The sequence below is a fragment of the Eimeria maxima genome, genomic scaffold (assembly GCF_000499605.1).
Source record: "Eimeria maxima Weybridge genomic scaffold, Emw_scaff87, whole genome shotgun sequence".
Taxonomy (NCBI): domain Eukaryota; phylum Apicomplexa; class Conoidasida; order Eucoccidiorida; family Eimeriidae; genus Eimeria; species Eimeria maxima.
Window position 1 is genome coordinate 50,992 of NW_013564012.1, and position 12,950 is coordinate 63,941.

General features: G+C 49.6%; 4 protein-coding genes across 4 annotated transcripts in view; 3 read left to right on the top strand and 1 right to left on the bottom strand.

Moving 5' to 3' along the window:
- The window catches only part of EMWEY_00012120 (ATPase, AAA family domain-containing protein, putative), a gene marked incomplete at both ends in the record, with an annotated part of 4,423 nt that extends 2,364 nt beyond the window's left edge, over positions 1 to 2,059 (top strand). The window contains 3 exons of the mRNA XM_013479073.1: positions 319 to 429; positions 653 to 1,454; positions 1,603 to 2,059. Coding sequence (XP_013334527.1) covers positions 319 to 429; positions 653 to 1,454; positions 1,603 to 2,059 — 1,370 coding nt within the window. The remainder of the gene's footprint in view (positions 1 to 318; positions 430 to 652; positions 1,455 to 1,602) is intronic.
- A 503-nt stretch (positions 2,060 to 2,562) lies between these two features.
- EMWEY_00012130 (hypothetical protein) lies at positions 2,563 to 3,351 on the bottom strand (the record flags this gene model as incomplete). The annotated part of the gene is made up of 1 exon (XM_013479074.1): positions 2,563 to 3,351. One exon carries the CDS (start codon positions 3,349 to 3,351, stop codon positions 2,563 to 2,565), a length of 789 nt encoding a protein of 262 aa, XP_013334528.1.
- A 2,999-nt stretch (positions 3,352 to 6,350) lies between these two features.
- Positions 6,351 to 6,806, top strand: EMWEY_00012140 (hypothetical protein; the record flags this gene model as incomplete). The annotated part of the gene is made up of 1 exon (XM_013479075.1): positions 6,351 to 6,806. One exon carries the CDS (start codon positions 6,351 to 6,353, stop codon positions 6,804 to 6,806), a length of 456 nt encoding a protein of 151 aa, XP_013334529.1.
- A 904-nt stretch (positions 6,807 to 7,710) lies between these two features.
- EMWEY_00012150 (hypothetical protein) lies at positions 7,711 to 12,902 on the top strand (the record flags this gene model as incomplete). Its single annotated transcript, XM_013479076.1, has 4 exons — positions 7,711 to 10,457; positions 10,662 to 10,734; positions 10,952 to 12,433; positions 12,813 to 12,902. 4 exons carry the CDS (start codon positions 7,711 to 7,713, stop codon positions 12,900 to 12,902), a joined length of 4,392 nt encoding a protein of 1,463 aa, XP_013334530.1.
- Between the last annotated feature and the right edge of the window lie 48 nt (positions 12,903 to 12,950).

Genomic DNA, 12,950 nt, shown 5'->3' on the forward strand with positions numbered 1-12,950 from the left:
ATTGGCAAGAAATTGGCGGATTAAAAACAACAAAAAAAATTATTGAGGATAAAGTTATCTTTCCTGTTCTTTTTCCTCAACTTTATAAACAAATCGGTAAGGGTTTAGGGTTTAGGGTTTAGGGTTTAGGGTTTAGGGTTTTTTACAAGGGTTTAAGATTGTTTAGGAAGGGTTTAGGAGGGTTTAGGGTTTATTAAGGTTTAATAAAGTTTAGGGGAGTTTACAATTTAGGGTTTTGAATATAAATTCCTGTTTCCAATCTTTCCATGGGTTTAGGGTTTAGGGTTTAGGGTTTAGGGTTTAGGGTTTGTGTATTAGGGTTACGTCGTCCTAGCGGGATATTAATGTTTGGTCCTCCTGGGTGTGGGAAGACTTTGTTAGCGAGGGCATTAGCAAAGATATGTAATGCACATTTCTTCTCTGTAAAAGGTACGTCTAAACCCTACAGCCTAAACCCTAAACCCTAGAAATTTCCTAGATGGTGTCCACTACCAGCATATATATTTTTTTCGTGTTTTGTTATTATTTCTTATAATTCCCACCAAAAAAATAATATCAGATTTTTAGGGTTTAGGGTTTAGGGTTTAGGGTTTAGGGTTTAGGGTTTAGGGTTTAGGGTTTAGGGTTTAGGGTTTTAATTTTTTTTTGATAGGACCTGAATTATTAAGTAAATATGTAGGAGAGAGCGAAGCATCATTAAGAAGATTATTTAGCAAAGCACAATTCTTTTCTCCCTCTATTATTTTCTTTGATGAGATTGATGGTCTATGTAATAAGAGAGAGGGGGCCCTTAATGATAATAATTTACAATTAACAGGGGCCCCCTATTCATATTGGCGCAGACAGCAGCAGCAGCAGCAGCAGCAGCAAGAGCAGCAAGAGCAGCAGCAGGAGGAGGAAGAAGGAGATGGAGAGGAAGAAGAAGATGGTGATGAAGAAGAAGGACAAGAAGGAGAAGAAGGAGAGAAGAAGAAGAGAAAGATTCGTGATAAATCTTCTTACCCTTCCTCTCCTCGCCGTCGCCGCAGCCACCGCAGCAGCAGCAGGATAAGACCCATCAACAGCAACAGCAGCAGCAGCAGCAGCAGCAGTCGTGTAGATGAGAGATTAATAGCACAAATGTTAACATTATTAGATGGTATATATACAAGAGAAGAAATATATATAATAGGTGCAACTAATAGACCTGATTGTATAGATACAGCATTATTAAGACCAGGTAGATTAGATATTCAGGTGTATGTACACCTACCTTATTATATAGATAGATCTAATATATTCAGATCTAGATTAAGAATCATGATTAAAGATATTGTCCAGCAGCAGCAGCAGCAGCAGCAGCAGCAGCAAGGGGTTGTGCTGCTGCAGGAGGAGCAGCAGCAGCAGCAAGATGATATTGTTGAGGAGAAGCTGCTGCACTTTGATTTTGATCAACTTGCTAGAGAAACTGAGGGGTAAACCCTAAACCCTAAACCCTAAACCCTAATAATATATAATATTCTTATCTTTAAGAATAATGCACAACAATTACAGCGGATTAGGGTTTGCTGCTATGCTGCTGTTGTTCTTGTTGTTGCTGCTGCTGCTGCTGTTGTGCTGCAGGTTTAGTGGGGCAGATATTGATGCGGTGGTGCGAACAGCAGCAGCAGATCTGCTGCAGCAGCAAAGAGATGAATTTGTTAAAGTTCTTAAGCAGCAGGTTAAGGCAGAGCTGCAGCAGCAGCTGCAGCAGCTGCAGCCCAGCAGCAGCAGCAGCAGCAGCAGCAGAGGCTACTATGCAATTAAGGCAGCACTACAAGAACTTGACTCCCTCTCTGCCCTTGAGGTGTATGGACTATGTAACCGTCTTGGTGGTAGTCTTGCTGCTGCTGCTGCTGCTGCTGCTGCAGCAGGAGGTGCTGCTTCTGCTGCTGCTGCTGCACTGCAACTAAATCAACAACAACTACTGCATGCAATAAAAAAGACTAGACCCTCCGTTACCCCCCAACAAGTTGCCTTCTATGATAAATATGCGGAGACAGTTGGGGCTTTTGATCCCCTTGCATGCACAGATACATAAAAAAGTGTCTCTCCTTTTTGTCTCCTTTTTTACTTATTTATTTATTTATTTATAACTATTTATTTATTAACTTATTATTTATATTTGTCTCCTTTTTGTCTCCTTTTTATTTATTATTTATTATTTATTTATTATTTTCCTCTTATTTGCCTATAATAACTGTCCCCTATATATATAAGTGTCTCCTTTTTCTTCTTTTTTTTATTTGTCTCCTTTTTTTTTTTTTTATTTTGTCTCCTTATGCATGCATGCATGCAATAAAAACAATAAATAACAACAAAGTTGTTTATTGCTGTTTTGCTGCTGTTTAGTAATAAACAGCGCAATAACCCAAAAACCCTAAACCCTAAACCCTAAACCCTAAACCCTCACAAACTGCAATTACATTTAATTCACACATATTTATATGGCGGCCGTAGCATTTGCTGTTGTTGCTGCTGCTGCCGCTGCTGCCGCTGCTGCTGCTACTGCTGCTGCTGCTAATAGAGCCGCAGAGCGCAGCTTTAGTTCCTGCTTGCTGCTGCTGCAGCACTGCTTCTCTGTCCTGCTGCACTCCTAGCAGCAGCAGACGGACCAGGAGCAGGAGGAGGAGGATAATCAGGAGGAGGCTTAGACCCGAACCAGCTTTGGAATCGGGGGGCACTAGACAGCCCCGGGCTGCGGGCCCCCCCAGGTGTCTTGGGGGGCCTATCTGCTGCTGCTGCTGCTGCTGCTGCTGCTGCTGCTGGCTTTTGTTTTGCTGTTTGTAGTGGTGGTGGTCTCTTTGATGATTTGCTGCTCTTACCCTCTGCTTCTGCTGCTGATGGGGCCGCTCGCTGCTGGGGGCCCTTCTCTGCTGCTCCTCCTTCTTGCTGCTGCTGCTTATTAGAGGAACGCCTCGTTATATTCAGCAGCAAATAAGCACCAAAGAGAAGAGCAGCAGACTGCAGCAGCAACTTGCGCAGGCGTCTGCGGCCTCGTATAGCAGCAATTGCTGCCGCAGCTGGGTCATCTACTGTTGCTGTTGCCGCTGCAGAGCCAGGTGCAGCAGCGGACATATGACCTGCTGCTGCAGCAGGAATTGGGTACTCGAACCCTGCTGCTGCTGGTGCTGTAGGAGAGAAATACAATTCGCTGCCGCTAATGAGAGGGTCACTGTACCCGTGTTGCAGTGTCCTTGTTTGCTGCACATTTATATAAGGCATAGAAGGGTAGCCTGCTCCTGCTGCTGCTGCTGCTCCTGCTGCTGTTGCTGCCAGCAACGAGGCGAGGAGACAGGCAGCGCCGCCGCAACCGTGCCTCTGGGCGGCCATTGGGAAGAAAACAGCTCACTTGCTGCTGCAACAGAACAGCCGGATCTACATTTAAAAGGAAGCTGTTGCTGCAGCAAGCTATAGGAAGGAAGCAGCTGCAGCAGCAAAGAACAACTGGTGAGGGGCCGCGGCGCCGCTGCCGTGCTGCAGCAGCTGCCTAAGAAGCCTAATTATACTGTAGTGAGTTATATCGCATTTAAATCTATTATTACAAAATTATTTAAAGAAAAACTGTTATAGAGGAGCCCTCAATCGCGCCATCAGCTGCTGCTGCTCCTGCTGCTCCTCCTCCCGCTGCCCCCGCTGATGAAGCGCCTCGGCGCGCAACAGCAGCAGCAGCCGCTGCTGCTGCTACAATACTCTCGACAAGGACAAGGGCAGCACTAAATTATAAATTAATTATAACATTTTATTAATATACAGTTATAGTCTATAAATTGAATAACTTTTCTTTCCCTGCAGCAGCTGACTATCTACTACACAGGCACACAACCGTCATTCTCTATTGGTCCTCCTGCTAATTGTTGTTTGTTTTCTTGTTTTTCCTTGTAAGAAAGACAAAATATAATATTGAATTTTTTTTATACTTCTGCTGCTTCTGTTACATTCCCTACATCAATTATACTTTTAGTCATCAGACTTGATCAGTCACCATTTGTTACTACACAAAATCCTTAAATAAATAAAGAAGGAAAAGACTTTTCCCTGCACGGGGCCCCACACATGCGTGCATACACTTGCTGCGGAGCTTAATTATGTAAAATGATGTCTGCTGCAGCAAAATAATCTACTCTGTGAATCTTTTTTATTCATCCTTTTTTCTTTTTATCCTTCGTAGAGGTAGTGCCTGCTGATAGGCAGATAATTATATATACCTGTTGACGACAGATCTAATGCATGCAACAAAATGGGGCTTGAATATTCCCGCAGATGGGGTCGAATTGCAGCAAGGATAGCAGCAAAAGCAACAGCCATGATACGCAGTCATCCCCCTTACCAGAGGACCATCTCTAGCTACACGAGACGCAAAACCCTTGACGTATGATCCCCCCTTATCCACCGAACTAACCTCATCTCTGACTTAACACAAGCCTTAACACAGTGAGACACCACCTTTCCGTGTGGCAAAAGGAAGGGTTTAGGGGTTTAGGGTTTAGGGATTGGGATTTGGTGTTTAGGGTTTGGTGTTTATGCAGCTTTCCATGTGCTCGAACACATCTTGGCGTAGCCCCTGGAGGGAAAGCACGCCCAGGTGCAACCATATTCACGCCTCGATCGCTGCATGCACAATAGAACTGCAAATGATTCTTGAACAGTTCCTTGACTCTCGGCATCGATCACGAATGCACGCAGAATGCACGGACCACATCCCTATTGCCCGCAGCTTTTTTTCCTTCAGGCTGCGCAAGCGTTTTGTGCGCTTGGCTGCTCAACTAGGGATAGTGGGATCGAGGGCAGGAAATGAAAAAGCAAGATAGTGCACATAATCTAAACACAAAAACATGTGGCGGGAGGAGAAGTGTGCTGGCACCTGTGTGGCGAGAGCCCATCGCAATGGCAACAACGGCCTGGCCTCTTCACAGTCAGGCACAGTCTCTGTATCGTGAGGCACCTTTTGACTTGAACCTCTCAACACATATACAAGCCTGCTGAGACAAGAAGCAGGTATTTGGTCTGCAGGGTCAAGCTCTCCTGCGAGTCCCCTAAGGCCTCGAATACGACCCAGCCTCCAAATATGAAACATACGAAAGTATTGTCATCCGCGGCGCCAGCGCCGCGGAAAATGGGCGCATGCATTTAGGCTGAGAATATATTGGACCAGAGAGCAAGTAAAAATTTTAGACGTACTGCTTCCCCTTTACGCGTGACACAGCAATTATCTGTATGAATGGTTCATGTTGCACACAGCCCCTTCTAAAAGCCATGTATCGGTCAATGAAGGCACGCCTACGATTATGAGTAGTAGGTATTTCAGGCAAGCGATCCTCATAAACTCATTGTGGGCTCCAGCAGCCTCGGCTCGGCAGTTAATGAGCGATTCGCGTATTCAAGAAACCCCGTGCTGCGTTCGGGATGTGTCAAGCGCCCCATTATTTGCTTGTGCTTGCTCCCCAACACAGTGACGTTTCTTAACTCTCATGAAAGGAATTCGAAGAAGTTTTGATGAAACGAGTAGGAAGAGTACAATAACAGAATTTCCGAACTAGCTGAGAACCAACAACAACCCAGCAAGCGGAAACGAGGTTGGTGTGCACGCCGTCTTGTGAAGTTCGGAGAGAATGCGAATCCATCAAAACAATTTAGAGTCTGGTGCTTATGAGTCTTCTTCGAGCACTCCCGGGACAGCTTCACACTGTGCATATCACTAGGGAGGTGCAAGCGTAAGGGGAAGACGTCGGCCAGCTAAGTCTAGGGGAGTTCTTGTCTTGATTATTTTGGCTTTCATTCACATCACGACAGTCTCCAATTATGGACAAAATTTCTCCTTACATCTTACTGGGCTCTTGTGTTTGTTGTCCATGCATGAAGGTTTCGATATTTGCCTGCTAAAAGCTGAAGTGTGAGTACACCTCAGCCTCAGCTTTGGTAACATCTTTGGTTATGATGTGCCCTCTCGTCTCATAGATTTTAGGTGCATGTCTGTGCTAATATCAGCGTCATCCTTACAGTCAAGACCCCGTTGGCAACAACCGGTGGAGGGACGACAGCAACCAGCATGAGGATTTTGTATAAGGAAAAACAATGGCAGCAGTCGCAGCAACAAGCAACCTTCACAGCAGCTGCTGCAATCGTTAGCACACATCAACAGAAAAACAGTAGTAGCATTAGCAGCAGCAACTTGTGGCAACATTATGCTCGCGGTTAGGGCAGCATCGCCGTCGATAGAGGGAGATGAATAGTGTCTGCAGCTCTTTAGGGTGCTAAAGAAGCTCCCCTCAATATTAGTGCATCTATTATTTAGGGTTCAGGGTTTAGAGCTTCACTCCGTGCAGGGGGAGATGTACGGGCACTCGAGGGAGGGGGGAGATGAGGGTATAATTAGAATGTCTTCGCGATGCCCATTGCTAGAGCTGCTGCAGCAGTTACTTTCACAAGCAAGTGGCAGCACCAGGAGCAGCAGCAGCAGCAGCAACCGCAGCAGCAGCAACAACTGCAGCAGCTGCACAAACGGTCGCAGCAGCAGCAGCAACTCACAGAACAACCCCACCGCCCTGAGGCCCCCCCACCAGTGGATGTCTGTAGGCAAATGGCGGGGCAGGGAGAAGCCTAGAGAATACAAAAAGGGCTTTCGATCTGCTGCAGTTGCAGCAGCAGTAGCAACAACAACAACAATAGTGAGAGCAACAGCAGCAAGGGGAGCATCGCTGCAGCAGCTGCAGCAGCAGCAAGAGAAGCAAGCAGACCCAGGAGGCCCCCCACCCGCAGGGGAATGGACTACTGTACCGCTCGTGTAAGACAGCCAACCTACCTTCAAAACAAACCCTAAAACCCTAAATCCTAAACCCTAAACCCTAATTCTTATAATACCGTTGTTAATGCAGCAGCAGCTTGACAGAGTACGGGGCCCCCCTCCCAGAGCAGCAGCAGCAGCGGGTCGCTGGCTGCGGCAGCCTTGGGGGTCTTCTGTCTCTGCTGCTGCTGCGGTTTGCATGCAGTTTATTTATGTTTGTTAGTTAGAGTTGTTCGTCTCTGTAGGCGTTGCTGCGGGAGCTGGTGGAGCTGCAGCAGCAGCAGCAGCTGCAGCAGCTCCACTGCACTGCTGCTGCTGTTAGGCCGACGGCTACGGCTGCTTCCTGCTGCCGCCGCAGCAGGGAAATCAGCAGCAGCTGTCTCTTTTAGCTCTTCTTTCTTCTTTTTGCCTCTGTACATTCACCTGGTGTTGCTGCTGCTGCCAGCAGAAGAGCTCCCCCCTTCGAGACACGCAGCCCACGCGAGTGGCCCCAGCGTAGCAACGGCAGCAACTGCAGCAGCTGCAGTGGCAGCAGCAACAGCCGCTGCTGATGCTACAGTGGCTGCTGTTGCAGCAGCAGGACACCCTGAAGAGCACGTCCCGAGTCCCGACAGCTGGATCCGTTTGCCGACCCCTGTCTGGTGCAGTAGGAGCAGCAATAACACGAAGGAGCTGCTAGAATAGCAGCAGCAGCTACAGTAGCAGCAAGAACAGGAGCCGCAACAGTAGCATCATCAACAGCAGCAGCAACACTACGGAGATTTAACGACAGGGTTACCTCTCCGTAGGTGCCTGATGGGGTCTGTTGTTTGCAGCAGCAGCGGTAGCAGCAGCAGCAGCAGCCGTAGCCTCGTTATCCTGTAGAGGAGCAGCTTCTGCAGCAGCAGCGGCAGTCGCACAGCACGGCCATGCCATCTGAAGCGCATGCAGGGCCCTCTGGGGCTGCTGCCGCTTCTGCTGCTGCTGCTGTTCGTGGTGACTCAGAAGAAGAACTCTTTTGGGCTAACCACGACGCTAAGCTTTTCTCTCGTGTCAATCCGCAGCTGCTGCAGCTGCTGCAGCAGCATCAGCAGCAAAGCAAGGCATTCTTGGACTTCACGTTGCCTCTCCTAGAGACGCGCAGTAGATGCCGGAAACAGCAACAGCAGCAGCAACCACAACAGCAACAGCAACAGCAGCAGCAGGCGGTGGTGCATACTGCATCGCTGATCCTCGCTCCTGAGGATTTGCATGCAACAGAAGATGATGCTGCTGCGCACAGATCTGAGGAGGAGGAGCAGCAACAGCTGCTGCTGCAGCTGGAGAAGCTGCAGCAGCAGCTGCAAGAGGAACAGAGGAGGCACCAACAGAAAGAGCAACAGCAACAGCAGCAGCGGCAGCAGCAACAAGCCGCAGGAAATAGCAGCGTATCCCCAAGCCCGGTAGCGGAGAAGCGGAGGGCGACGGATCCTAGCAGCAGCAACGGCAGCACCAGCAGCAGCGATGATCCAACTGGGGGCGTGTCTGGTTCTGCTGCAAATGCGCAGCAGCAGCAGCAGCAAGGATCTGCTGCTTCGAGTTCTTGCTCAGATAGTTCCATTTCTCCCACCAGCAGCAACAGCAGCAGCAACGACGGGAGCATCGATTTGGTGTCTGCAGAGACGAGTTTATTTTCTTGGCTTCCTGTGTCTCATTGTCCTTCTTTGCTGCTGCTGCTGCATCAGCAGCAGCTGCTAGCGCATGCACCTTATCAGACAAGAGACACAGGAATGGCGTATAGGGAGAGGGAAGCAGGTTCGCAGACTTTATTAGATTTAATAGTAAAAAAGAAACCTGCTGCAGCACAAAGACACCAGCAATGGAGACACGGGGGGGGAGGACGCAGCTGCAGCAGCAGCAGCAGCAGCACCAACAACAGTGCCCAGCGTGCAGGAAGCGCGAGGGGCAAAAGATCCACGGATGCATCTGCAGGTGGTGCATCAAATGCAGCAGGCGCAGCAGGTGCAGCAGGTGCATCAGGTACAGCAGGTGCAGCAGCAGCAGGCGGCTCTGCTGCTGCTGCTGCTGCAGATGCAGAAGATGAATCTGCATGCGGCGCTGCTTTTAATCCCCTCTGCAACAAGAAATGGGATGGACAAAGATTACCTCCGGTGTCCATACACCCCGAGCCTGAGGGTGCTGTGTTGTCGCTGCTGCTGCCTTCGGGTGTCACTGCAGCAGACTTCCCCCCTGAACTAGATAGCTGCACAAGCATAGATGAGCTGTTACAACTTGTTGCTGCAGCAGCAGCAGCACAGCAGCAGCAACAACAGCTGATGCTGCCACATAGCGATGCAGCAGACGCCTCTACTTCGTCTACAGAATGGGGCATGCAGCAGCAGCAGCAGCAGGGAGAAGCAGGTGCAGGTAGAACGTCCCGCAGGCCTCTGCCGCTTCCGCAGGTCCTTAGCGGGCCTACTGCAGTGTGGCTCTCTCCCCCTGCAGCAGGAGCAGCAGCATCAGCAGCAGGGGCAGCAGCATCAGCAGCAGCAGTCAAACGTGAAGCCAGCAGCAGCCCAACAGCAGCAGCAGCAGGGAGAGGCGGGGAGGATGAGGCTGTCTTGCCTCTTTATTCTCAATCCTACATAGACGGTCTAGACACCCGAAGCCGCGCTGCTCTATGGGCGCGCGTAGGGAGGGAGCAGCAACAACTGCAGCAGCAGCTAAAGCAGCAGCAGGAGGAGCAGCAAAAGGATGCCAAGGTGTGTTCTGCTGCAACTTCAGCAGATGCTGCAACAAATGGTGCAGCAGATGCTGGAGCCGGCGACGACGTGCTGCTGCCTCCACGGCCTGCTCATGTGCTGCCTCCCCTGTTTTGCTACTGGGAGCAGGATGAGAACCGCCCACAACAGCAGCAGCAGCAGCAGCGGGTGTCTCCTTTCCCCCCTGCAGCTGCAGCCGCATGCCCCGAAGACGCAACAAAGAGGACAGGTATCCCTCTTGCTTTAGATTATAATAAAGAGAAAGGAGTGCTGCTGCCGCTGCGGGGCTTAGAGAAGCAACACCAGCAGATGCACCGTGTAATCACAGCAGCAGCAGCAGCACCAGACGCAGCAACGGCAGAAGGAGGAGGAGCAGCATCAACGGCTGACACGGCATCAACAAAGACAACAGCGGCTGAAACAGAAGCAGCAACAACAGCAACAGCAGCAGCAGGACCAGCACTCGGAAAGACGGCTGGCCACGCATCAGCAGAGGCTGAGACAGTAGTAGCAGCAGCACTGTCCATCCAAGAAACAGCAGCAGCAGCTGCTGGTGCACCTGCTTTAGCTGCTTCTGCAGCACCTGCTGCCGCTCCTGTTGCTTCTGAAGGGAATCCACCCGAGCTGCGTCTAGAGGCTGCAGATGCAAGCTTGCAGGAGCAAGCCCAGCAGCAGCAGCCTCAGGAGGAGGAGCAGGAGCAGCAAGAGCAGCACCAGGAGCAGCAGCAACAACAGGAAACGCAACTTCGTCAGGCTATGCAGCTGGATGGCGACAAGCAGGTGCAGCTGAAGGTTGATGATAGTGCTGAGCAGCAGGAGAAACAGCAGCAGCAGCAGCAGCAGCAGCAGAAGCCTGTAGGAGATACGTGGATTGAGACGGAAGCAGAAAACTTGGCTTGGCGTTTAGTTCGGCTCGCAAATGAAAAACAGCACATGTAAGCATTTTATAAACCCTTGGGGTTTAGGGTTTAGGGTTTAGGGTTTACGGCGTTAAGGCTAGGGTTTACGGCTAATGACTGCTGGACGACGGGGCATAGGGTTTAGGGTTTAGGGCGTTATGTTTGGGGTCTAGTGCTAAGCACAGCGGGACAACGTTTTAGGGTTTAGGGTTTAGAGCCTAGGGTCTGTTTGTTGTGCAGACTGAAGGATCTGTTGTCGGCTGTTTCTGCTGAGCGGCGGCCTGCGCTGCAGGAGTGGGCACAAGTTGAAGACGTAGGTGGACTTGCTGCTGTTGCTGCTGTTGTTGCTGCTGCTGCTGGACCAATGAGCCTATAGTGTTAGTAGTGTTTGGGTTTTAGGCGCCTGTTGTTTATTGTATTGTTGCCATGGTTGCTGCTCCTCCTCCTCTTCCTGCTGCTACTACTCCTCTTGCTGCTGTTTCTCCTCATCCTCCTGCTGCTGTTGCTGCTGACTGTTGTTTTTGCTGCAGAAAATGTTGCAGTATTACAAGAGCCAATCTGCATCGCATGCATTAGATAGTCGTCATACATACACTTTAGCAGATCAATCCCTTGACGTGCTGCGGCTGCGGGTAACCTGCAGCAGCAGCAGCAGCTTACCCCCTGCATGGGCAGAGAGGGCATTATGTACAGTTTGTGGCAGCGGTGATGATGGAGAAGACGATCCAATTATCTTTTGTGATGGTTGTTATTCACCAAGTCATTTTTCTTGTCTTGGATACAGCAACAGCAGCTTTGATGCAACAGTTGCTGCTGTTGCTGCTAAACGCAGACGCAGAGCACTTGCTGCAGGAGGGGATAAAGGGTTGTCGCCTGCAGCAGCAGCAGCAGCAGCAGCAGCTAAAGCCAAAGCCCAACAAAACAACGGCAACAACAGCAATACCAACAATAGCAATGGCAACAACAGCAACAACAACAGGAATGCTAACAACAGCGCTGTCGGGAAGACCAACAATAGCCGCAGCAGCAACAGCAGCAGCAGCACAGAAGACAGGAGACCTGTGGGTGGTGCAGGGGGTTTTGCTCCTGCTCCTGATGCAGAAGAATGGTTGTGTCCCCTTTGTTCTTATTTACGTAAACAGCTGCCGCTGTTAGATGAGGAGATGGCATTAGCAGCAATACGCCTTGCTGCTGCGCCTCGTACAAAAGCAACAGCGGTTGCATGCATGACACCGCATCATAGTGATTGGGGGCAAGAACAATATGATGCATTTAAGCATTTCTCCCCTCCTACTCTCTTAGGTCTGCATCATGGTGATGGTATTAAGCCCAAAGGGTTTAATCATAGAAGAGCAGCATTAGCACAGTACCACAACCCTACCCTCCCTCCTTCTGTTCGTGTTGATAGAGATGTTGTTGCTGCTGCTATTGCTGCAGCAGCAGCAGCGCAAGCAACGAATGACCCAGGTGATAGCACCCCAACTACAACTGCCGCGGATGCTGCGCCACCTGCTGCTGCTGCTGCCGCCGCAGCGGAAAGTGCGGCTGCATCGACACCAACAAGGCCCAAAGAACCGACAGCAGAAGCAACAAGTGCTGCTGCCGATGGCAACAGCAGCAACGGCCACAGCAGTAACCACGACAACAGCAGCAGCAACGGCAGCAGCAGCAGCGACGTTACAGTTAATCCTGTGGACTATCTTCGTCAGATTCCCCTTTACTTCTCTGACTCGGAGGATGAAGACATGAGCTGTGTGGAGAATGTAGCAACAACAGCAACAGCGCAGCAGCCTCGTGGTGTGGGTGGGACGAAGGGTGGTGCTCAGCAGCAGCAGCAGGAAGATGAGCTGCTGCAGAGCAGCAAGTTTTACAGCAAGGACCCTAGACTAAGGTGTATAGTCGAAGTGTCTCCTATAAAGGGTCTCCTCGTTACCCTTCGTCTTCCTGTTTGCTGTCTCTGTGGCTTTGATGGATTCTGTGAAGGAGGAGGGCCTATGAGGAAAACAGATAAGGTAAGATATAGGTGCACAACTTATGTGCCTCCTTTTATCTTCATTAGCTGTCTCCATCTTGTCCTTATAATATGTCCCCTTTGGCTTTATTACCTAGTATAGTAATGGCTAGCAGTGTTGCTCCTCCTCCTGCGCCTAATTCTCCTGCTGCTGCTGCTATTGCTGCTGTTGCTGCTTTTGTTGCTGCAGGCGAAGACATGGGCCCATTTACGTTGTGCATTTGCCGTATGTGGTTACGTCCGTGATGAGCGTGTATTAGTAACAATAGAAGAATCCCGTTCAAAATTACGCTGTCTCCTTTGTCATAGATGTGGTCCAGCACCAGTTCAATGCTATTATCAAAATTGTACTCGTCCATTCCATATTTCTTGTATTACAGCAAATCGTTCTCTTCATACTGATTGGGATAATAGTAGACCTCTTATCTTTTGTCATGTACATTCTAAGGATAAAGCACCTACTCTTGTAAGTTTATTATATTATACTATAATATATATATATATATATATATATATAT